The 25,281-nt window shown below is 40.5% G+C and overlaps 1 protein-coding gene across 1 annotated transcript in view; it reads right to left on the bottom strand.

The window, feature by feature from the left end:
• Nucleotides 1–25,281, bottom strand: part of syngap1b (synaptic Ras GTPase activating protein 1b) — a 110,289-nt gene that overhangs the window by 56,944 nt on the left and 28,064 nt on the right. The window contains 1 exon segment of the mRNA XM_042773145.1: nucleotides 21,966–22,071. Within this exon segment, the coding sequence (XP_042629079.1) occupies nucleotides 21,966–22,071 (106 nt within the window).

Here is a 25,281-nt window from a genome sequence, read left to right as displayed (position 1 = left end):
AATGCCTTTTTCTGCATGACCATATTGCAGAATAAGGCATTACCCTATTTTTATTTCTTAGATATGTAGAACACATTTAAAATAATGATCTCAGACAGAGCAAATTCATAACTGAGGACTCAATTAAGTCTCCTGCTTTGAAAGAGCAACCTCTGAGAAATATTCAGTATTTTTTCTTTTGCATCAGGCCTTGTGCATGTAATGCAATCACGTGATATTAATAAATGTCAGTGTTTTTCCAGCTTGAATGTGAGATCATTTCTTGTATTGGTGGAATCCTGGTAACCAGCAGTGAACGAGTGTAAGAGAGAACTCTGCATCACTAGAGTTCATGAACAACTGTTCCACCCACCTCCCCCAGTTTACCACCTACTGGGATCACCACCAAACAGCAGCCGGGCAAGACTAACAAACACCGACACACACCAGACAAACACTTACAGCACTGTGTGTGTCTCACTCGCTGAGAATGAACAATTCTCAATTATATTAAGTACCAACTTTGCCTCAGATGTTTCTCTTTAAAGCAATAATCCACCTAAAAAAGACAATTCTGTTGCTGTTTGGACCTCATCATTCATATATATATACACTACAAAGCTGCCTTGAATGCAGCCCGCTCTTCTTATATCTCCAGCATCATTAACAAAGCTAATAATAGGCCTAAAGCACTATTTAGCATGGTAAGCAAACTTATCCAGCCACAAAATTATAGTATCAGCCAACATGAATCTGAAGATTTGTGTTGCATTTTTTGCACCACTTTCAGGGAAAGTTGGATGTTTTATGTGGGACTTTTGATTAGGAACCGACTATTTCTAAGTGTGAGCAAACTCAGTCTACCCAATCATTGACTACCTTTGACTTAACTAATCCATCTCTAATTGCTGATGTAATACAGAAATCGAATTCCTCTTCAAGCCGACTAGACCCTGCACCTACTTTTCTCCTGAAGCACTGTATCCCTGTTATTTCTGCCCCTATCTCACACCTCATCAACATGTCTCTCGTTTCTTCCACTGTTCCTATCTCACTCAAGACTGCTGCTGTTACTCCTATTCTTAAAAAAACAAATCTGGATCCTGTAAATCTATCCAACTACCGTCCAATCTCTAACCTGCCATTTGTATCTAAAATCATGGAAAAGACTGTTGCCTCTCAGCTGCAGTCATTTCTTGCTCACAACAATCTCTTTGATATTTTTCAGTCTGGTTTTCGCTCACGGCACAATACGGAAACTGCTCTAGTAAAGGTTGTCAATGATCTATTACTTTCTGGCGATTCAGGCAGTTTATCATTTCTTTTATTACTTGACCTCAGCTCAGCTTTTGATACTGTTTGTCAGAAGAAGTTACTCTCTCGCTTTGCAGAAGTTGGCATCTCAGGTTCTGCATTATCCTGGTTTTCCTCATATCTCACAGATAGACAATACTTCATCTCACTCCACAATTCCAAATCTCGTACTGTCTTGCTCAAACAAGGAGTTCCCCAGGGCTCAGTTCTCGGACCATTATTATTCATCCTCTATATTGAGCCTCTTGGCCAAATAATTTGTCGTCATGGTTTTAACTACCACTGTTATGCTGATGACATCCAGATATATACTGCTTGTCAACCAGATTCTACCCAGCCGATGGCATCCTTATCTTTATGTGTCAGTGAGTTAAAGGATTGGCTACATTCTAATTTTCTTAGTCTGAACTTGAATAAAATATAAATTTTAATAATTGGTCCCCCATCTCTAATAAAAAATAAAATTGATGTTTTGAGCTTTGACCTTGATGCTATTTCTATTTTTCCATCGGCTACTGTTAGAAACTTAGGTATCATTCTAGACCCATCACTGACCTTGGATGAACACATTAGCAAACTCTCCAAAGCTGCTTTTTTTCAACTAAGTCAAATTGCACAACTTCATCCTTTTCTCAGTAGAAAAGATGCGGAATTATTAGTGCATGCATTTATTACCACTTGCTTTTATTATTGTAACGCTCTTTTCTCAGACTTACCAGCTCACTCCATTGTTCGTCTGCAGTACATTCAAAATTCTACTGCCAGATTATTAACTTCCACAAAAAAATCTGCTCACATCACCCCTATTTTATTTAATCTTCACTGGTTGCCTGTATCTATTCGTGTGCAATACAAAATTCTTCTGCTCACCTTTAAGGCACTTAAAGGTCTTGCTCCCTCCTATCTTTCCGACCTACTCTCTACTTATATTCCTTCTCGGACACTCCGGTCTTCCTATTCTGAACTTCTTTGGGTACCTAGGTTCCGCCTATCTTCAATGGGCGGCAGGTCCTTTTCCGTTATTGCACCCAAACTTTGGAATTCACTTCCCCTGGCTCTCAGAACAGTCACCTCTTTTAGTGAATTCAAGTCAAAACTTAAAACTTATTTGTTTAATCAACACTATCACTTTTTATTTTTATGTCTTTACTACATGATCTGTGTTATCTGCAACTGCATTATTTGCATTATTTGAATTGGGCAAATGTCCAATGAAATTGTTCATTGTTATCAATATTTGTTGCTTTGGTGTACCATGTTCAGCGTCCTTGAGCTCGGAAAAGGCGCTATATAAATTAAACATATTATAAAATATAAATTAAACATATTATTATTATTATTAAACTACTTGTACAACCTCCTCATCTAGCCATTTATACACATCATAAAACCAGTTTCTCATTCTTTTGAACAAGTTGCCATTGCTTTTGTACATTCATGCAATTGATTAAGCACATTTAACTGCGGTCTCCTACATTATCAGTTGCTAATGTCATGTTGCTCAAAATGTATTACAGTATATAGTTTTCTGTGCAGTAGTCTTACCCCTTAAAACATCTAGTCTTTAGTTCATTGTACAAGTCATTAAATGCAAAAAGGTTCATCTAGTTGTTATAAACTGCCAAGCACATTTTTTTTACACATTATTATTAGGCTTTTTGTAAATTTGGCATGAATTGTCCAAGTGAATCTTGACTAATGAAGAGAATGTAGATCAGCCAATGATAAACCATTTCTCTGAAATAGCTCAAAGGTTCATCTCATGAATCTTCAGTTGGAAAGCATATACTGTATAGACAAAGGACAACACAAGAGTTACACATTCTGACAGTGGACTTATTTTTTATTTTCATCTTTGCGCCCATATTTCTTTTTCCTTTTCTATATCACAATGACATTGTAAAGGGTTTTTTTTTTTTTTTTTTTGGTCAGACCACTAGTAAAAGTGTAACTGGGAATTCTATCCATTCTCTTTCAATCAAAATCAACAATATCAACATACAGTACTGTGTAATTTGTACTTTTGAAATGGATATATGGCATACATAAGCATATGGCATATTGTTCAATACAGTAACTGTCATCCAAAATGTTGCCATAGTTTACATCAGGTGATACTAACAAAGTGCACTGTTATATTGACAACATGAGTAAGCATTTTGACTATCTTGTTTGTGAACAATGACACAAGGACTTTTCATTCTGATGGCATTGATATGTTCATTGACATAAATAATTGCTTTTGAGAGATGAACTTAAGATTTTGAGTAAGTTACAGGCTTTTGCAGGTAATCTATTGTATGGTGCTGTTTGTACGAATTGTTTTGAGAAATGCACATACTTCTTCGCAAATATAAGGATGATTCGAGAAATGCATCAAAGCGACTGCGAAAAACTGTAATACGGATGGCACACAGATATTAATCATGTTTCATTTAAGTATGAATTTTGCCTTGGAAGTGGCTCCTAAAATTCATTTGGAGAAATACAATCAATTTAATCATAAAAATGTACAATTTTAAGAAATGAATATATTATCGACAAAAATATTGGTAAAAAACTGTTTTCAACATTGATAATAACAATAATGTTAATAAGTAAATGTTTCTTGAGTACCAAACCATCATAATAGAATTATTTCTGAAGGATCATGTGATCATGACAAGGATTCAGCTTTGCATCAAAGGAAAAAATTACTTAATCAAAAATATAATGAAAACTGTAATATTGTGAAATAGCATTACAATTTAAAATAAATGTTTTCTGTCTGAATATATTTTTAATAAGTAAATGCACTCCAAGCTAATACAAGACAAAACAAGACCAGACAAAAAGATTTAGGAATCCCTGATTTACAGTAGCCTATAATTTAAGGAAAACACAATCCCATAATGGATTGCAGCAAACTCAAAAAAAAAAAAAAAAAAAAAAAAAAATTCATCCATCCATCCAAGACTACAAAGATAGAGAAATAACCTATTAAAAAGGACAATTTGCTCACTAGGTTTTTGATCTGCCTTGCTGTCCACTAGCAAATCTGAACATAACTGGAGACACAGGTGAGATTATAAAGTCTTTTTCTCAGGAGACAAAATTGAAAAGCTACAGACGTAAGAGAAGCAATTAAGATTTCAAAAAATATATTCAATTTCTTTAATATGCACACACAGTAACTGCTGCTCAAGTTTGTTAGCATCAACGGCTCCTTCAGCTGTGAAAGCTGATGTAGAAACCCAGAGCCCACACACACTGTTTATAAGGAGACTACATTCTTACATCAAACATTATGTGTTCTTTCTTCCTCCACCCCGTCATGGCTGCAACACTAATGTAATCTCTTTCTCTGTGAAAAGGTGCATTGCTGGATTATGTAACAAGCCTTTCCCCCCCCCTGGCTAATCTGACTGACTGCATTTGCTACTTGTTTTGAAGCCTAGCAAACATGCAAAATGCCAAAGGGACAAGCATGCAACTAAACACCTCTCAAAGTCCATTTTTTTGTGTGTCAGTTCAGCCCTCATGCATCTTCGGGCTCGAATCAAGGTCCCTACTGATGCCACCACTGCAAGGGAGAAGGACTCGGATGCTTGCATGACCACAATGAATTCCTGCGAGGATGTTTGGCCAAAGAGAGACCAGATCTTGACCTTTGCTAAGCCACACGGAGAGGACATTATTACTCCTGACATTTGCACACATTTCTTTGTGGTTTTTATGCCTGCAACTGTGACCGTCATTTAAAATCAGTTTAAGACAGATGAAATGATAATGAAGATGATGACAGGCATTACGATGACTGCTAGAATCTAACTACTTGACAACTGACAAACGATTTGAGGCACCTGCAAGTGACAGGTATATTAAAAAGACAGGAATTCATCCATACTTCTGAAAAGTCCACTTTAGCCCAGCATGAATTTCAGTTATGCCAATAGCCAGATATTTAAGCAATATTAAACTCTCATAAATGAATATTCCTCAAATAATCTGTTAAGTGGATGATTTAATAAATCACTCACAAAGACTCACTCACAAAGACAGTTATTTGTTTAAGTCCTTAATAAAACAGTGTTTTTGAATGAATCCGATGAATGAATGGTTTAATGAATCACTCATAAAAAAATTTTTCCTGAATTAATATGTGTTTTTGAACAAATCAAATGAATAAATGATTTAATGAATCACTCATAAATAAGTGTTCCTCAATTAATCTCTGTTATTGAATGAATCAGATGAGTGAATGGTTTAAAAAACCACTCACAAAGACAGTTCCCTATCTGTCGGTCACTACGAGTTATGTCGAACGACATATGGGGTCTCACTTGGGAGGCCAATCATCTCTGAGTTTAAGAGAAAACGCCAATGAAAATTGGCTAGTGGATTTAACATACCTGAGCCACTCCCCGTGCCTACGGGTATAAATAGGCGACAGGTGCATCCACTCATTCAGATTTTTGCTTCGGAGCCGAGTAGTTTGATGGGATATCACTACAAAGCCGTTTCATCTTTGTGTTGTGGAGAGCTGTTCCTGGTCGGCGTGACGGCGCACTACAGCGGTGTCCCTGCAGCAGTGATTCCCCTGGGCGCTTCGGCTAAGAGAGCAGTTCCTAAAAGAGCAAATCACGGACGATTCGCGTCTTTTTCAAGATGCCGTTTCGTCCGTGTCCTTCTGGATGCGGTCGTTTCCTGTCCGCGGTTGACGGTCACGAGCGTTGTCTGCAGTGCCTGGGCGTCCAACACGCTGAGGCAGCGCTCGTGGGATGACTCATGCGTCTATTGTGGGCGTATGAGCATGGCATCGCTGCGATCGCAACTCTCACTCCTCAAGGGGAGTGCAGCAGACCCCTCTGTCGCCACCCGTCCCGGTTTCTCTGGCTCGAGCAGAGGACCGCCGGCTGGCGCTCTGGGAGATCTGAGGGTGACAGTGAGAGCTTCTCCGCCGGGCCACGCCCCACGGACACTCTCACTCCTCCCGCAGCGCATGTCCCGTGCGGCTGCCGATTGATTCTGCTGAGCCGTCTCACGGCGGCCCCAGCGTGTCTTTCGGTGCACCGCCCGAGGATCAGATGTCGATTGCAGCATCGGGGGATGGGCTATCGGCTTCTGAGGATGAGGATTCGGCGGGGCTGCCCCCCTCGGGTGTTGTCGCCACTGCCGAATCTGACTTAGAGTTGTCAGCCATGCTTGCCCCGGGCAGCCGTGAGCATCGGGCTGGAGGTGACCACACCGCCCAACCCTGAGCGCTCGCGGCTGGATGATTGGTTTCTCGGCGCGGAGCGCGGCTCACAACCGCGTTCTGCTCCGGTTCCTTTCTTCCCGGAGGTGCATGAAGAGGTGACGAAGTCGTGGACGGCCCCTTTTACGGCCAGAAGCCGCTCGTCTCCCTCTTCCATCCTCACCACCCTCGATGGTGGGGCAGCCAGGGGGTACGTGGACATTCCCCAGGTGGAGAGAGAGCGGTTGCGGTGCACCTGTGCCCACAAAACGCCGCCACTTGGAGGAATCGTCCGCGTCTCCCGTCCAAGGCCTGTAAGCTGTCGGCGGCTCTGGCTGCCAAGGCTTACAGTGCTGCGGGCCAGGCTGCCTCTGCACTGCATGCCATGGCTATCCTGCAGGTACATCAAGCCAAGGCGCTAAAAGCAATGCACGAGGGTGGCACCGACCCGAGGTTGATGCAGGAGCTGCGCACGGCGACTGACTTCGCCTTACGGGCGACGAATGTCACGGCGCGGTCCCTCGGGAAGGCGATGTCCACGTTAGTGGTCCAGGAGCGCCATCTCTGGCTAAACCTGGCCGAGATGAGAGACGTCGACAAAGCTCGCTTTCTTGATGCTCCCATCTCCCAGGCAGGCCTGTTCGGCGACACTGTCGAGGACTTTGCCCAGCAGTTCTCAGCAGTGCAAAAGCAGACTGAGGCCATCCAACACATCTTGCCCCGACGTGATCCTCTGGTTGCCACCATTCTGTCGCAGGCAGCGCCTCAGCCTGCTCGTCGCCGTGGGCGCCCCCCCCTGCGTCCTCCACATTGGCTCCGCCCCGTGCTGAAAGTTCTTCGAGGCCGGCGCGTCGAGCCCCGCGCAGGAGAGCGGCGCCCCCCGTGTCACTCCCGGCTGCGAAGTCCTCGAGGAAGACGACTAAGCGGGCCCTGACACGGGCAACTCGGAGATGTGGGAGACTGCTCTTCAGGAGTTGGCGGAAACAGCGCCACTCCTTCCCCCGGAGGAGGGCCGGGTTGGAGAATCTTCAGTTTACGTTTCTTTCTGTTCCGCCGCTGGTCCAACGGCCGGCGGCACCCACTTTTTCAATAAAAGAGCAATTTCCCTTTCCTCCGAGTTGCAAGGCTCGTGGGGTTGACGATGAGCGCGACGCACTGCCTCCTCATTCTCACCCACGACGCCCCCCTTCGCCAGCGGTCAAAGAGGTCGCGGTTCGGAGACGCAACGCCTCTCCACGCGTCTCTGGCCAGTTCCTCCGGGAACAGGGGGAGTGTGGCTGTGATGACTCGGTAACGCGATGCTTTCTGGGCCATCCGACACAGCTCCCCATCGCTGCACCACTGCGGGTATGTCGACTGTCCCTTTGGTGCCACTTGTACGGAGTTTGGGAGCGTGGCTTGCGCTGCCCAACCCGTCACGCTGGCTCATTCGGACGGTCCGACTCGGTTATGCGATTCAGTTCGCCCGGCGACCTCCCAAGTTCAGTGGCGTGCTCGAGACTTCGGTGGCAGTCCGGGACGCCTCTGTCTTGCGCGAGGAGATTGCTGTCCTCCTGGCAAAGGATGCAATCGAGCCGGTCCCTCCAGCCGAGATGAGGAGCGGGTTTTTACGGCCCTTACTTCATCGTACCCAAGAAAAGCGGTGGCCTTCGACCTATCCTGGATCTGCGAGTCTTGAATCGGGCCCTGCACAAACTCCCGTTCAAGATGTTGACGCAGAAACGCATTATCAAATGCGTTCAGCCCCAGGACTGGTTTGCAGCGATCGACCTGAAAGACGCGTACTTTCATGTCTCGATCCTCCCTCGTCACAGACCGTTTCTGCGGGTTTGCATTCGAGGGTCAGGCATGGCAGTACAAGGTCCTCCCCTTCGGGCTCTCCCTGTCTCCCCGTGTCTTCACGAAGGTCGCGGAGGGCGCCCTTGCCCCACTTTGGGAAGTGGGCGTCAGGATCCTCAACTATCTCGACGACTGGCTCATTTTGGCCCGGTCCCGAGAGGAGTTGTGCGATCACAGGGACTTCGTGCTCCGGCACCTCAGTCAGTTGGGGCTTCAGGTCAACCAAGAGAAGAGCAAGCTCTCCCCTGTGCAGAGAATCTCTTATCTCGGTATGGAGTTAGACTCGGTGAGTATGACGGCACGTCTCACCAGCGAGCGTGCCCAGTCAGTGCTGAGGCAGAACAGTGGTACCACTGAAACACTTTCAGAGGCTCCTGGGGCATATGGCATCCGCAGCTGCAGTCACGCCGCTCAGGTTGCTTCATATGAGGCCACTTCAGCACTGGTTGCACTCCCGAGTCCCGAGATGGGCATGGCGCCGCGGTACACATCGTGTCACCATCACAGCCGATGTGTCGCCGCCAATTCAGCCCCTGGTCAGACCTTGCCTTTCTACGGGCCGGCGTGCCCTTAGAACAAGTGTCCCGGCATGTTGTTGTCACAACAGATGCCTCCAAAACGGGCTGGGGCGCGACATGCAACGGGCAGGCAGCTTCGGGGTCCTGGACAGGACCTCGACTGCTTTGGCACATCAACTGTCTGGAGTTTGCTGGCAGTGCATCTAGCTTTACGGCGGTTTCGGCCGCTGTTGCTGGACAAGCACGTGTTGGTCCGCACGGACAACACTGCGGCTGTTTTTCGTACATCAACCGACAGGGCGGTCTACGATCACGTCGCATGTCTCAACTCGCCCGCCATCTCCTCCTCTGGAGTCAGACGCGGCTCAAGTCGCTGCGCGCTATCCACATCCCAGGGGAGCTCAATCGTGCAGCCGATGCGCTCTCACGACAGCTCACTTTCCCTGGGGAATGGCGACTCCATCCCCAGACGGTCCAGCTGATCTGGAGTCGATTCGGGGAAGCCCAGGTAGATCTGTTTGCTTCCTACGAGTCCTCCCACTGCCAGCTGTACTATTCCCTGTCCCAGGCCCCCCTGGGCACGGATGCACTGGCACACAGCTGGCCTCGGGCTCTACGCAAGTATGCGTTTCCCCCAGTGAGCCTGCTCGCACAGACACTGTGCAAGGTCAGGGAGGACGAGGAACAGGTCCTGTTGGTTGCGCCTTACTGGCCCACCCGGACCTGGTTTTTCGGAACTCATGCTCCTCGTGACAGCCCCTCCCTGGCGCATCCCCCTGAGGAGGGACCTCCTCTCTCAGGGGCTGGGCACCATTTGGCACCCGCGTCCAGATCTCTGGAACCTCCACGTGTGGCTTCTGGATGGGACGCGGCAGACCTAAGTGATCTGCCACCGGCGGTGGTAGACACTATCACTCAGGCTAGAGCCCCTTCTACGAGGCAGGCCTATGCTCTGAAGTGGAGTCTGTTCACGAATTGGTGTTCTTCTCACCGAGAAGACCCCCGGAGATGCTCGGTCAGAGTCGTGCTTTCTTTCCTGCAAGGAAGGTTGGAGCGTAGGCTGTCACCCTCCACCTTGAAAGTGTATGTGGCTGCCATTGCAGCCCATCACGATGCAGTGGACGGCCGGTCCCTGGGGAGGCATGACCTGATCGTTAGGTTCCTGAGGGGTGCCAGAAGGTTAAATCCTCCTAGGACACCCCTGATTCCCTCCTGGGACCTCTCTATTGTTCTGGCTGGACTTCAGGGGGGTCCCTTTGAGCCGCTGGATTCAGTCGAGCTTAAGTTCCTGTCTCTCAAGACAGCGCGCTCCTGGTCGCGCTCACTTCCATCAAGAGGGTCGGGGACCTCCAAGCATTTTCGGTAAGTGAAGAGTGCCTTGTGTTCGGGCCGGCCTACTCTCACGTTGTCCTGAGACCCCGGCCTGGATACGTGCCCAAGGTTCCCACCACTCCCTTCCGAGACCAGGTGGTGAACCTGCAAGCGCTGCCCCTGGAGGAGGCAGATCCAGCCTTGGCGTTGCTGTGTCCCGTAAGAGCGCTTCGCATATACGTGGACCGCACCCAGAGCTTCAGAAGCTCTGAACAGCTCCTTTTCTGCTTTGGAGGTCAGCAGAAAGGGAAGGCTGTCTCCAAGCAGAGGCTGGCCTACTGGATAGTGGATGCCATCGCCTTGGCGTACCATTCCCAAGGCGAGCCGTGCCCCCTGGGGGTGAGGGCCCACTCCACACGGAGTGTGGCCTCCTCCTATGCGCTGGCGCACGGCGCCTCTCTGGCAGACATCTGTCGAGCTGCGGGCTGGGCGACACCTAACACCTTTGTGAGGTTTTACAACCTTCGTGTAGACCCAGTTTCTTCCCGTGTGTTGGGTAACAGGTAATTGGCGGGAAGGACTGGCTCGGTGTCACGCTTGCTGCTGCGCCATTCCCCCTAACACGGGGATGCGAGCGCCTTTCTTCTCCCAGTAGAGTTCCCCGGTTGGTGTACCCTGGTCGAGCATCCTCCAGCACCCTCGGCGGTCAGACTTGGCGGAGCAGTCTGGCGCCAGGCGCAGTACTGGTGTTAGCATGCCCGGAGTTCCGGTCAGCCCCTGTACTGGGCTAGGTGTCCATATGGCTTGATTCCCTACGGGTAATCCCATATGTGTATTCTTCCACGGTAAGGTTTCCCTCTTGGTAAACCCGTGTCTTCCCTTGACAGACCCGCTCTGTCAGTCTCTTCTGGCAGCTGTTCCATCCCTACTCCAAGGTAGGACCTGCCTCAGAGACCCATTCCATATGTAGTACTGCCCCCTGGGTCAGTCCATATCAGTATCTCCACATGTCACCTCCCTACGGGTAGGATGTGGTCTCCGTAGCGACCTTTTCCCTAAGGCTCGCTTCCCCATCGTTCTGCCAAGCTGAAAGAACAAATAGGGAAGATTTGAAGCAATCTTTCACTGAAGGTTGAAATCCCTTCCAAAAACTTTTTGTGGACGGAACAGCAGCATGGCCTTCTCCAGCAGCGATGTACTCACCCTTTTGGTCCCCTTCGGTACCAAGGTCAGTGAATTTGCGCTGGGGCTTTGGGAAGGTCACGACCTTAAGCGTAGCTTTTGTGACACGCTGCGGCTTGTCGACAATTGCAGCGCCACAGGGTTGTGACGGTGTTCAGGTTGTGGCGTTTTCCATAGGACCCCATATGTCGTTCGACATAACTCGTAGTGACCGACAGATAGGGAACGTCTCGGTTACGTACGTAACCCTCGTTCCCTTATGGAGGGAACGGAGACGTTATGTCCCCATGCCACAACCTTGAACCATTCGCTGTTGCCGGGACACGTTCTCGGCTCCTCAGCGTAAAACCTGAATGAGTGGATGCACCTGTCGCCTATTTATACCCGTAGGCACGGGGAGTGGCTCAGGTATGTTAAATCCACTAGCCAATTTTCATTGGCGTTTTCTCTTAAACTCAGAGATGATTGGCCTCCGAAGTGAGACCCCATATGTCGTTCGACATAACGTCTCCGTTCCCTCCATCAGGGAACGAGGGTTACGTACGTAACCGAGACGTTATTGTTCCTAAAATGATTCAGTGTTTTTGAATTAATTCGACAAATGAACGATCCAATGATTCAAAACCTGCAAAAACAGCAACTTAGTCTAAAGTTAAATATAAAACAATGAAAACCCCCCCACACACACACACATATATATATATATATATAGTTATATACTGTTTATGTATTTTATATTATATTATATATTGCCCCTCATGCATTTCTCTCTGTACTATACCTTTAATTTTATTTTTAATTTAATTTAATTTAATTTAATATAATTTAATTTAATTTAATTTAATTTTTTTGTCTATAGACATTGCATTGTATAGTATAATTACAATATTTGTAATTATTTGTGTCAGTGTTCCTCCTTTAAATAAAAATCTAGTAATTTAGGCTTCACAACATTATAACGTGCAGTATGAAAAATGAATATGTATTTTGAGATTCGCTGACGATTACAATTATCAGTGTTACTAAATTATTATTGTTTTTAAAGACTAACTTTAAGAGAACATTAGATGATGGCAAATGAGCATGCACAATTAAATATCTAATATAATATTGTAATGTGAAAAAATAATCTCCAGTACTGGTCAATAAATAATACTTTCATGAAAGTAAGCAGGCTGAACTTTGATTTTTATGTTGACATTTAGGAATAAAGGTGACAGGCAGGAAGCAGGTTTTATGTGACAGGCGAGATAAGGCAGGATAAACAGACCAGCAGAATACTGGCATCAGTCTGAGCAAGAGGAATGATGCTGAAATGAGGACGCACTTGAAGCGTGCACAGTGCCACCTGGCTAGGCCCTGCGCCAAGACTGTTGTGTAAACTGGCAGTGCCATGCATATGCACGTGTAAACACACAAATGCACGCATGCACATTTGGGAACATTATCTAGCAGTTGCCTTCACTTGCACACTTAATGATCAAACACAAACACATGCAACTGATGCCAAACTGCAACATTGTCACTTAAATACACACATGCACAGGCACAATTACTGTCACACGCATCCACATGCATTAATTTGTTTTGGCATGTCACTTGACACCCGCAGTCACCGAGTGTGAGAGCGATTCTCGTGCAGCCTTTTGCACAGTGATTCTGAAGGAAGGAGATATAAGCGGCAAGCTGTACCCTGACAGCCCTTCCATTCCCCACCCTCTCGCAAAGGATCTGCACCAGCGGGGCTGCAGTGCTGCGAGCACATCATCATTTAGAGCAGTAATGGCTCTAGTCTCCATGATGGAGGAAGGCAGCTGGAGAGACTGCAGGCTGCGGCCCAATTCGCCTACTTATGCTCTGCACTAAAAGTAAAGTATGTACTTTTTTGTAATGGGACAGTGCATCATTTTGAGTTTGAAGCGAGAATATTAAAGGACTGGGACATAGTACTAAACAAAACCAACACAGACCCCTTTGGCACATTTTTACATGTATCCTGTCACTATAAACTGGCATTTTGCAGGATTCAGGACCAAAGTATGTAATTTTTGGTGATGGGAGATTGCATATGATCCATTTTGGACGCCAAAGGGGTTTGTTATGCCTGATTAAAAATGTTTGTCATATGTGCTCTTGTAGTAAATCATGTAAATACACTAAGGTTTTTCGAAATTGAATATTGAGAAATTATTCATTAATAAAGCAATTTTTTAAAATAATAATTAATTGTAAATATTTTTTTAATAATTCCATAATTTTTAACAATATTTATATGTAGTTGTTTTTATTATTATTATTATTATTATTATTATTATTATTATTATTATTATTATTATTAAGTTTTAGTTATTTCAGTTAAACTGAAAATGGGAAATGTTGCTTTAACTATAGCTGAAATATATTTTTATAGATTTTTTTTTTTTTTTTTTTTTTACTTTAGTTAATGTTTATTTTACTTCATGTAAATGGTTTAGTTTTGGTTCTAGTTAACTATATGGTTTTAACAGTATTCCATTTTTTTTTTAGTGCTTTTTAATTCAGTGTTTAGTGTATAAGAAATGTGAGATTTGTAAGAAATGTTTAAAAGGAACAATAAAGAAATCTAACAAAATAAGCCTCCCACTGGCAATCGTGGTTGCAAATTTTGCAAGCTAAAGTTAAAATCACCTTGCTGCATCAAATAAGTGATGACATCAAAACTTCACAGAGTAGTGAGTGGTTATTTTAAGAGCTGCCCTTAAGCTCTGTTAGCATAACAACCTTTAACTGAACACTGGCAACTATCAAATAAAACAGACCACTTGAAGAAATTCATTCCTCAATATGAAGGTCATACAACATCAAACCTACAGCCGCAGATAATTCATCAAGACGATTCAGCACTTCTTGTTCATGACAAATAGTGAATCTAAGAGACCAGCACATCCTCTAAAATTACAGCATCAGACAACAAACACATTCATTGTGGATTTCTTATATACGGTATCACATCACAAATTTAGCAAACAAATTAAGACTTGAATGCACAACTTGATTATCAAATATATATATTTTTTGTTTTTGGAAGATGCATTCAAAGTCTAAAGGGTGATGCATGATGCATCTGTGTGTGATCACTTTTTCATAATCTTACATTGCATCTACAGCGTCCTATGCCACAAAATCAGTGTGATCATTCATGTAAATCAATACCAGTCAGTGTTATTATTTTTGTGGTAGATCTCTAGATACCAGTGCATTGGCCTCTGGACACTCTGGCACTATGGTATGCCTGTTGCATATTTCATATAACAGAACATATGAGGCAATAGCACTGGAGCAGAACTGCAAAAACAACAGCACTGAAAATGAATTGCATGGCCTCGTGTGACCTCAGCCTTTGGGGGGAGCCGCAGATGTCAGTTTTGTATAATCAATATATAGTGCATCTGTAATCATTCAAAAGTTGACTCACAGTTTACAGTAGAAGATGTGTCTGGAAGATGAGCCAGAGACACGAAAAAGTTTCTATTTTTAAAAACATACAATTCATTCAAGGGGCTGTGCACAGAGGCTTTAAATTCTGAGACACAGAGCCAGCCGCTCATTATCTTAGTAAACAAAAAAAAAAAAAAAAAAAAAAAAAAAAAATATATATATATATATATATATATATATATATATATATATATATAGACACACAATTTATATTGAGCTTGAATTTGAATTGAATTGGCCACATTCTAAAGGAAGTTCCATTGGAATTTGCATTCAAAGAAATTCAAACAGATAATACTTTCTGGGAAATTAAATTGCACAAGTTAATTAAGTAAATATGATGAAGTATATAATCTAAACATAAAACAAACTATATCTATCTATCCTTCCCTCCATCCATCTATCTATCTGCAACTCAAATTCAAACATCTGTCTCTCTAAAAAAAGCATCAGGTGTGCACTTGAACCATTATCTATGGTAGACAGTAATTATGTTTTTTTTTTACTCTGTAACTGTACTAAAATACATGAATATGTATTTTATCAGAGTACTTTATTTTTTTAGAAATCCTTTACTTTTACTTTTGACTCAACTACATTCCTGAAAAATATGCCTTTCCTTGTTAAATCAAAGTGAATTCATTAATAACACTGAATGAAAAAATATGCCAATCAGTGTCAGTAGTAAAAGTCTCAGTCACTCATTTTTCTCATAAAAGTTTAATATTTCAGCCTGATACACTGGTGCAACTGTGAATATAAAAACACATTTATTTGTGTGTGTGTGTGTGTGTGTGTGTGTGTGTGTGTGTGTGTGTGTGTGTGTGTGTGTGTGTGTGTGTGTGTGTGTGTGTGTGTGTGTGTGTGTGTGTGTGTGTGTCAAATATGACTTTGATTCTCTTCTGTTGTTCACATATTTTCTCCTCAGGAAGTTTACTTTCTGTCTGCGCAGACGCAGCTTGGCTCATGAATATTCATTTCTGTTACAAATGTATAAAAAACATAAACTTATTTTACTTGAACATTTCTCATTTTCATTTAGTTAAACGATGTACTAAAATAACTAAAACTGAAATAAAAATTAATAAATAAAAACCTACTAAAAATGAAAAAATTACTAAAACTTTCCATATGAAAATACATTATGGGTAAATGTAAAATTTTTTTTTAATATGTTTTGGATACAATAAATGTTTAAATTTAATTGACAATTTCAGAAAAATAAAAAATAAGTAAAATTAATTAAATTAATTCAAATATATCTATGCAAATATTTATGCAAATATTTTAATTTTAGCACTACATTTTTGGTCTTTTTTGTATATGTTGAAAGATTTTTTAAAATATATTTGAAAATATTTTTTTTCTGTATTAGGCAAACTATAGTCTTAAAAATTCAGTACTTTTTAATACTCAAGTATTTTTGTACCATTACTCAAGTAGGAATCAAAAATAATCCACCACTACTCATGTCACAGAGAATGATGGGAAATGTAGTTTGGTCACACAAACCTGTCAGCTAATAAATTAAATAAATAATTAGTATTCTTCATCAACTGTACAGAAAATCCATACAAACTATTCAAACATATTCATACTGATTTGCTTCCACCATGACTTTCCAACTGAACCCAGCAGAGTCAAAGCTTACAAAAAATCCCACACGGCATTTTGGTGGCGTTCATGTGCGCTCATTTCATAAATACTGTCATTCCGTCGTGACATGAAGGCACATGAGGAGGTGGACCCTCTGCCACAGGAGATGTGGGCGAGCACAGCATTTATTCAGCATTACAACCCAACGGCCGCACAGAAATTCCTCATAGCACTGCGAAGACACAGCATGATGTTCATTCCATCAGAAGAAAAGCTGCCCATGCTCTGAATCAATAATTCATATTGTTACATGTGTGTGAGGAACAAGGGAAGAAAGGGTGAACAAAAGAGAACAGGCCTGACTAAAGTGTAGTCTCGCCTTTGGCATCCCGAAGGTACAAAGAAATGTTTCCATTAAATGAAACACTGGGAAATGAAATGAAGTCTCACTAGAAACTGGAAGAGAGACAGAAAGCCAATCAGGAGATGAATCTGAAATGTAAGCGCAGAAATTTCTGACCAGATATTGCACTATGTAGCACTGCATTTTAACTAAATCCAGAGTTCTGAGTGCATAAGATTATGGCTGTGAGCTCACCATAAAAAAATAAAAATAAAAAAAATAAATACAAATAAAAGACAATCTTATTTGAAAACATCCTTGTTATGATGTTGCCTGGCTGAAATAGCCCATTCAAAGAATATTAAATATTACACATTCATACTTGGACTGTAATGAAGACAAAAATTCCATTTAATTAAAGGAATAGTTAAAAAAAAAATTATAACATATAGACAGCTATACACATAGACAGACTCCTTTCAAAATATACACTTGCTACAATTTTAAAGGTTTTGGTCAAAAATATAATTTTTAATTCTTTTGAAAGGAGTCTCTTGTGCTCACCAAGCCTGCATTTGTTTGATTAAAAATACAGTAAAACTGTGATACTGTGAAAATTTGTGAATTTTTTTTTTTTTGTTTTGTTTTGTTTTTTTTTTTTTAAGATTTGTCAGATATTATTAGGATTTTTTATGAGTGGCTGAATTTTCAGCATCATTACTCCAGTCTTTAGTGTCGCATGATCTTTCAGAAATTATTCTAATATGCTAATAAAATAAAACATCTAATAAAACATTGTTTTATTATCAGTGTTGGAGTCAGTTGTGCTGATTAATATTTTTGTGGAAATATTTTATTTATTTATTTTTTTTTTCACGATTCCTTGAATGGAAAGTTCAGAAGAAAAGAATATATTTGAAATATTTTGTAACATTATAAATTGTCACTTTTAATGAATTTAATGCATCCATACTAAATAAAAGTATGAATGCACTTACTGACTGACCTAAAACTTCTAAATTGTAGTGTATGAACTGGCACATAATGCTTAGTTATGTCAATGACATTAAACCTGCTGTTAAAAAAAAAATGCATTTTGTTTTGTTTTTTAATCTGAATGCAATCTTAAATTTTAAGGCTTAAGTGGAGTAGAACATACTCATCTTAAATAACTCAGTCTTCAAGCTAATGATTTTCATAAGACTCTTAACATAGTGTATACACTTTTTTGTCCTTTCAGAGCTTGATAGCTGTATTCCACATTGTGTAGTTTCTTCAAAATTACAGCATACAGGTTCATGAAACAACATGAGGATGAGTAAATAATGACACAACTGTCATTTGTTGGTAACGATTCCTTTAAAAGCGTATTCCCTTAGTGAATGCTGATGAAGACATCTGCATAATCCACTAACTAATGCCTCGTTTCAAAATCTTTGCCCAGTCACACGCTGTTAGTTAGCTCAGAGCAATATGCTCTGCCATCCCAAATAAAGGGAATTTTATTCATTAATGTGACTCAATTTCTCATGTGACTATATATCTTGCCACATCACAGTAATTCATTTAGCCTGGAACTATTTTCATAATAATAGCTAGTGCCATTGTCAAGTTGGGTTTTTGTCAAGATGTAATTTCTAACAGTATGTGCTATGAAATTTAATTTAACTATTACTATTAACAGTATTATTTATTTAAGGCCGAAAATGAACATTTTGTCATCATTTTCTCATCCTCAAGTGGTTCCAAAGCTGTATTATATTCTTCTTGGCTGTTGAAAAAAGACATTTGAAATGTCCAAGCTGCTTTTACAACACATTTAAAGTGAATTAGACCTCCAAAGAAAATACAGTAAAAGCACCACGAAAGTAGTCAATAAAAGTCTTATTAGGGGGCAGCTGTGGCCTAATGGTTAGAGATTTGGACTTGTAACCAAGAAGGTCGCAGGTTCGAGTCTTGGTGCTGGCAGGAGTTGTAGGTTTTGACATCTCACCCCGAGTTGGAGAATTTTAGCATTATATCACTTGCTCACCAATGGATCCTCTGCAGTGAATGGGTGCAGTCGGAATGAGAGTCCAAACAGCTGATAAAAACGTGGATTGCTTGTGGATTATTTTAATGTTTTTATCAGCTGTTTGGACTGCAGAGGTCTTTTGATGAAGAAAAAAGTCATCTACATCTTGGATGGCATGAGGGTGAATACATTTTCATCAATAAACACCTCCTTGAAGCTGATTCTATACCCTGGATTTGAACAAACCTTATAGGATTTCACCACACAAAGAACTGCCACTGCAGTGGTGATTTGCTTACAAACGCAAATTGCAATTAACAACCAAAATTAAACCAAAGCATTAAGTGCTTATTTATTACTTAGTCTTCAATTAATTCTGACGCCCAAGGCAACACACACACATACACACACAAAAAAAATAAATAAATAAATAAAAATACAACAACAACAAACAGACTGCATCAGTGAGCATGTGCTAATTTCAAAGATATAACTCCAACCACACGGACTGACGCTTTCTGAATTTTCTTTAATTTTATTTGTTTGAGGGCATCTTAGCTAATAGCTGCTGATCATGTGAGTTGCTTAAAGCCAAATCATTCCTGTGTTAATTTTTGATGTTAAAACTCTTTGTATATCACTTTAATGTGCAGGAGCGATTTGTTTGGGTGTTTTGATATGTCAACTTCTGGCTCAACCAATAGTGTGAAAGGGGGTAGGGTTTTCTGATTGATTAAGGCAAATTTTATAAGCAATTTTGTTTTTGTGCCACTAGGGTTGAGAGTTACACACTACACCTTTTACTAAAAAAAAAAAAAAAAAAAAAAAAAAACGATACCAATATCTATTATATATGAGGTGTATTAGGCAGCAGAGCATCAAATACAAACACTGTTACAGTAAATGACAGTTATAAAGTTTAACTCTCTGGAGAGTAAGGTCTAAAATTTTCCTAAACCTAGTGCACTAGAAAGCATTTTAGAACAAAATGGTAGAGTCAGGGTAAATGTGCATTTAAATAATCAGAAATCTAAATAAAATTGTTTAAATAAAGAAATCTATATATTTATGATACTGTTTTATGTATAATATTATAGCAGCTTGACTGTTTTACTGTTTGTATATGCCATATATTTTATTATTAGATTTTATTAGATCTAAGACTTTATTAGATTATCATGTCATTATCTAACTTCTGTTGCACTGCAAAAAAAGTCTTAATCTGTTTTTTTTTTTGTTTTTGTTTTTTTTTAAGTTAAAATAAACCTAATCATCCTTGATACAAGATAATTATACTTAAGACTGGTTAAGAAAATATATAAAAAAAATCTATATGAATATGAAAAAATGCAAGGAAATATATACAACAAACGTTTGAAATAATAGCATTTTTAAAATATTTTTAAAATAAGTTTTCCATGTTGACCAAGGCTGTATTTATTTGATGAAAAAAATACAATTTTAACAATTATTTTTCATTTTTAAGGAATAAATAAAATTTTTAGGGAATAAAATTGCTAGCATTGATGGCAAAGCTGAAATTCAGAGTCACACGAGAATTCAGACTAATTCAGAATAATTCTAAACAGTTATTTTAAATTGTAAATTGTAAACTATTATAAAACTTTTGACTTGTATAGTGTACATTAATTAAGTTCACTGTGTGTGTTTTTTTTTGTTTTTTTTTGCCAGATTGTTTGCAGTGTTTAGACATCAGACAGAGCTAAGTAGTCTCATCCTGAAAGTCTACACATAGTGCAAACTAAGCAGGAAGAACACTGAGGAAAAGACACTTCAAAATAGGTCACTGTGTCATTCTGCTATGAAGAATGAATCTATACTTCACTGAACATGACCCCCCAAATAGCAGACCTTGTCAGCTAATTAACATCATTCTCATGAGATCAGTTCCATTCAATATTTCGTCTTCCTTAAGGCCTGTCATTCTGGAAAGCATATGGTGGTACAGTATAGAGCCCCTGTGTCACTCAAGAGCATAGATCACATTCATCAGAACATATAGCTGGGGGCAGCTTCTCAGAAACTGTGTGAATCCCAAATCGTTGTCACGGAAACTGCAGAAGAAGTCTGGAATGATCAGCAGAGGGCCACCTCGTTCAACACCTCACATGAATGAGACATTCACAAGGTGCAGATACAGTACATGCTACACTCTTAATAAAAAATGCTTCCTTTTTTGTTGTTGTTTTTGTTTTTTTGTTTTTTGCAGTGATGCTATATAGCACTTGGGTTCTACAAAGAACCTATAAGTGAAGAACTTAGTTTTTCTTAGTTACTTAGCCACACTGAAGAACCTTTTGTGCATGGATGTTAAAGGTTTTTCATGTATCCATCAGTGACAATAAAATAACTTTTACTTTTAAGTAACAAAGTGTAGGCACTTTTTAGAAGTGTCAGCACATCAAGCCGGGTGGAAGCAGGACGTCCCAAACAGTAGGTAGCAAAATAAAGCTTCTTTATAAGCCTTATTTTGGCTAGATGTACATCACCTTTTGTATGTAGGCAATGTCAAAAAGCCTTGCAACTAGCTCAGCAAAAAATTAAAAATGGTGGAGAGGTGACTCAAAAATATAAATAAATTAGTTAAATATATAATTAAGGTAAGGTACTACAGGCAAAAACATTTTGTTTTTTCATGCACTGGTCAATTTTGAGATTTTTGAGTCTATTTGGCTTTTTATAACATGTTGTTTCAGACTAGTGGACACAAAACACTGTAAAAACCTTTGACTTTGAATTTTGAACTTTGAACTTTATCCAATGTTCAGATTTCTGGTCTGAAATCATAAGCAGATAAGTTCATATTTAATTAGGCAATGTCTCATTTCCATTGTTAAACAACATTTTCAGAAAATGTGTAATACAAAAAAAAGTTGCAATTCTTAATCTAATCAATCAACTGAGAAATTGTTGTGATATGAAAAGCATAAAAAAATCACACACACACACACACACACACACATATATATATATATATATATATATATATATATACATATATATATATATATATATACAGTATATATATATTTACCCTGTTCATCTGGTGTGTCTTGTCTTAAGTAATCCATTGATCATTTTTATATAATATTAACCCTCAAAAGGGGGTTCACAGTGATTCCATAGAAGTAGCAGGATGGCACGTGTGTGACTCACCCATTTCAGGATGGTGCCTCCCCTCCACAGGCACGCTGACCGTCCGTCGCAGCAGCTTGTTCCTGTGTGACTCCGAGCGCTGCTCGCGCATCAACAAAGGGTGAACCTGCAGGAGAGTAGAGATAAAGGTCAGTGTAAAGAGCGTGGGGTCAATATGACAAGCTGCAGGGCTCTGCGCTAAACCAGTCAGAAACCTCCGCTATTAAAACAGCAAGTCCCGCTGAGATGAGAGTCCTTGAAATAATAAAGCAATGGTGTGTGTGCTTGGAGTGGAGGGAGAAAATAATTGCAAACTTGTGTGTGTAATGTGTTTATTTAAGCCTCGGTATGGGGGAATTCTTCTTAACGCAGGCGAGCGCTCATTCATCTCTGTGTCTGCAAGCAGATGGAGGAAAACATCTCAGCACAGGTTTGCCTTCAAATTGTACAGGGCTTGTTTAGCAGCGTGGGTGTCTCTCCTGTGTTCACCAGCACTATCCGGAGGGAGATACGATCGGGATATCGAGAGCAGGGCTGTGAAGGAGGTGATTACCTACAGTCTGGGGTGATAAATGAGCAGGGCAAGAGAGGATCAGACACTGAGCCCTATGGGAAGCAGCTAAAATGTTTCAGGGGTGGCCTTGTCACTTGGCTGAAGTCACATGACCCAGCTGCATTTTCTGGTTTTATGCAAAGCTCAGCTTTTCAGATGCTGAGAAGAATGCAGATTTATTAGAATATGACATTAAGACAATATTGTGCGCTCTGCCTGAAGATGCATTGATGTGGTTTGTCTTTATAGTTTTAAAAATGATAGAGATCTGTGTTATGTTTTCTGTTACAGCAAAGCAAGCTATATATTATCTTTCAGCGTATTTAAAATAGATCTACAGCAACTGGCAATGAAAATACAGGAAGGATCAGCGCATAAAAAATGCATAACATCCAATGAATCCTTCATGACTTACTAGAAAGCATGCAAGATCGCTGTTTATTAACGCACATGCCCTTTTATGTGAACAATTTTCTAATATGCAGATTTATTTAAAGGATAAACTCAGTGCACACCATTAACAATGTGTCAGTTTGCACAGTATGTGAGGCAGTTGTTTTAAGACTAGTTTTGACTAAATGTAAATGATTAGGCTTACAGTAATATCAGAGTATTTGTCTACTGAAGACAAATGCCACCATATCCACGACACCAGAAGAAGCATGTTTAACACAAATTAACTGTCACTTTGAAGTATGCACTTGGTCTAAGACGTTTCTCCTAAAATTGCATAGGAGAACAAAATGAGTGCAGGTATCATAGTTTAGTTTTTCAATAAAAAAATTTATTTGCCTTTTTTTTTTTTTTTTTTTTTTTTTTAATGCTGTGCTGTCTAGAATATTACATATATCTTTTTTTGTGATTTTTCTTTTCTTAAACTCATGATTCACTGCCACAGCATGTAAGGTCATATCTGCTCACTGGAAATAATCTAATACATTCTTGGACATATTAAGAAAATGTGGCCTGTCGCCATCATGCTAACTGAAACTGAGCCCATTAGACCCACATACAGTACGCATCTGGAACTGTGGGACACATGTGAGTGGCTGCCTGTAGAAAGAGTTCAGCTGGGTGACTGTGTTGGCTGGGCAGTAATTACCTGGTTCAATGTTATCAGGCACACATCAGAAGAGTAACTGAACAAAACACAGAGCCAGAGACCAGGTGGAGATGGATCCGCTACGGGTCGACAATCAGCTTCTCAGAGGAGAGAAGCCTCAGTATTTTTTACCCAAGAGACGAGCAGTGACTAGATATAGAGCGCAAAACTGTTCCACCACTTTTTCAGCTGCCTTAGTTCTGGAAGTATTTTTTTATATTCATTTTTACCAAATGGATACTAAAAACAAGTCTTTGATCAAAAGTTATAAGCCATGAACCAAACCAACCAGCTACTGTACGTGGAGAGTCACAACACTACAAACATTGATATGAAGCAATTTGAAAATCAGATAAAAAGACAAAGGTACAAGACTGTGTACTTTAACGAGGGAAAGAACTACAATCCCATGAAGCACTGCACCAAAACAATAGATCAATATAAAACAACTGCTAGATATTAAAACAAATATATAAAAACAACTGTAAATTAATTAAATCTTACATATCATATAGCATATATAATATGCTAGATATTAAAACAAATATATAAATATATATATATATATATATATATATAATATATTAGCATATATAAATATTCTTAAGTAATTTTCTTTCATAATTTTGTTTTTTGATGTTTTGATGTTTTAAGAAAAAAAAATCATTATTTACAAAATGAATGGGATTATGAAAGTCTGTTTCTGCCATGAAATCCCCCCCCCCAACAAAAAAAAAAACTTTCTTTTCTTTTCTTTTCTTTTCTTTTCTTTTCTTTTCTTTTTACAGTTTACATCTTGAATTCTGAGTTTACATTTCTCAATTCTGTTTTATTTGTTGTTTTGTTTTTTGTTTTGTTTCCACCACAGAATAAAATAAATAAATAAAAGGTAATAAAATTACTTTTTGTTTTTATATCTATTTTATATTTTTATTGTTCTCAGAAAAAAAGTCAGAATTGTGAGACATACACTCAGAATTTCCACAGATTTAGTAAGAATTAGTTTGAATTACCTTTTTTTAATTTTTTTATTTGTATTATTCCATTGTGAAAATGGACTTCCACAGATTTTTTTCTTCTGGAACCTGACTATTGCACTTTATAAAATGTACACAGTATTCAAAACAGGAAGCATTTGGGGCGGGCCTATCTCTTAGTCTAACCGATAGCACATAGGGGGTGTCGTACAGTGATTATGTGTTGGTGACACAAATTTCACCTTTAAAAAGTTGGGCAGGGCTAAGGCTTGGCAAACGTACCCATGCTGCCCTGTAGGGGGGTTTGCCATATGTCTGCACAGCCAAAACCTGTCCAGCTGTGTGATGGGGCAGATGATGGAGGAAACGGGGAGGAGAGCAGCAGGTGTGCGGTCCGTTCCGTCATAATGGTGCTGTAATAGATCACAACCCAACCTGACAGCACCCCGCCGGTAGCCCCACCGACCCGAACCCCAACTGACTCCGCTGGCATCCTGCTCCATCCCAGATCTGCCCCGCGAACGCCACGATAGTACAGCAGAACAGCTGAGCTAAAGAGAAGAAGGATGAGATCTGTCTGCTTTTATCAACATCACATCACTGTCAGGTTCCAGCTGCTCTGGTAATAAATGACACAGAATGATTTTCACTGAAGACACCAGCTATGGGTTATATCCTGATCCTGAGAACACCTTTACTGAGATA

This window comes from Cyprinus carpio, chromosome A16, assembly GCF_018340385.1.
Source record: "Cyprinus carpio isolate SPL01 chromosome A16, ASM1834038v1, whole genome shotgun sequence".
NCBI lineage: Eukaryota > Metazoa > Chordata > Actinopteri > Cypriniformes > Cyprinidae > Cyprinus > Cyprinus carpio.
This window is presented reverse-complemented; position numbering and strand designations above follow the sequence as displayed.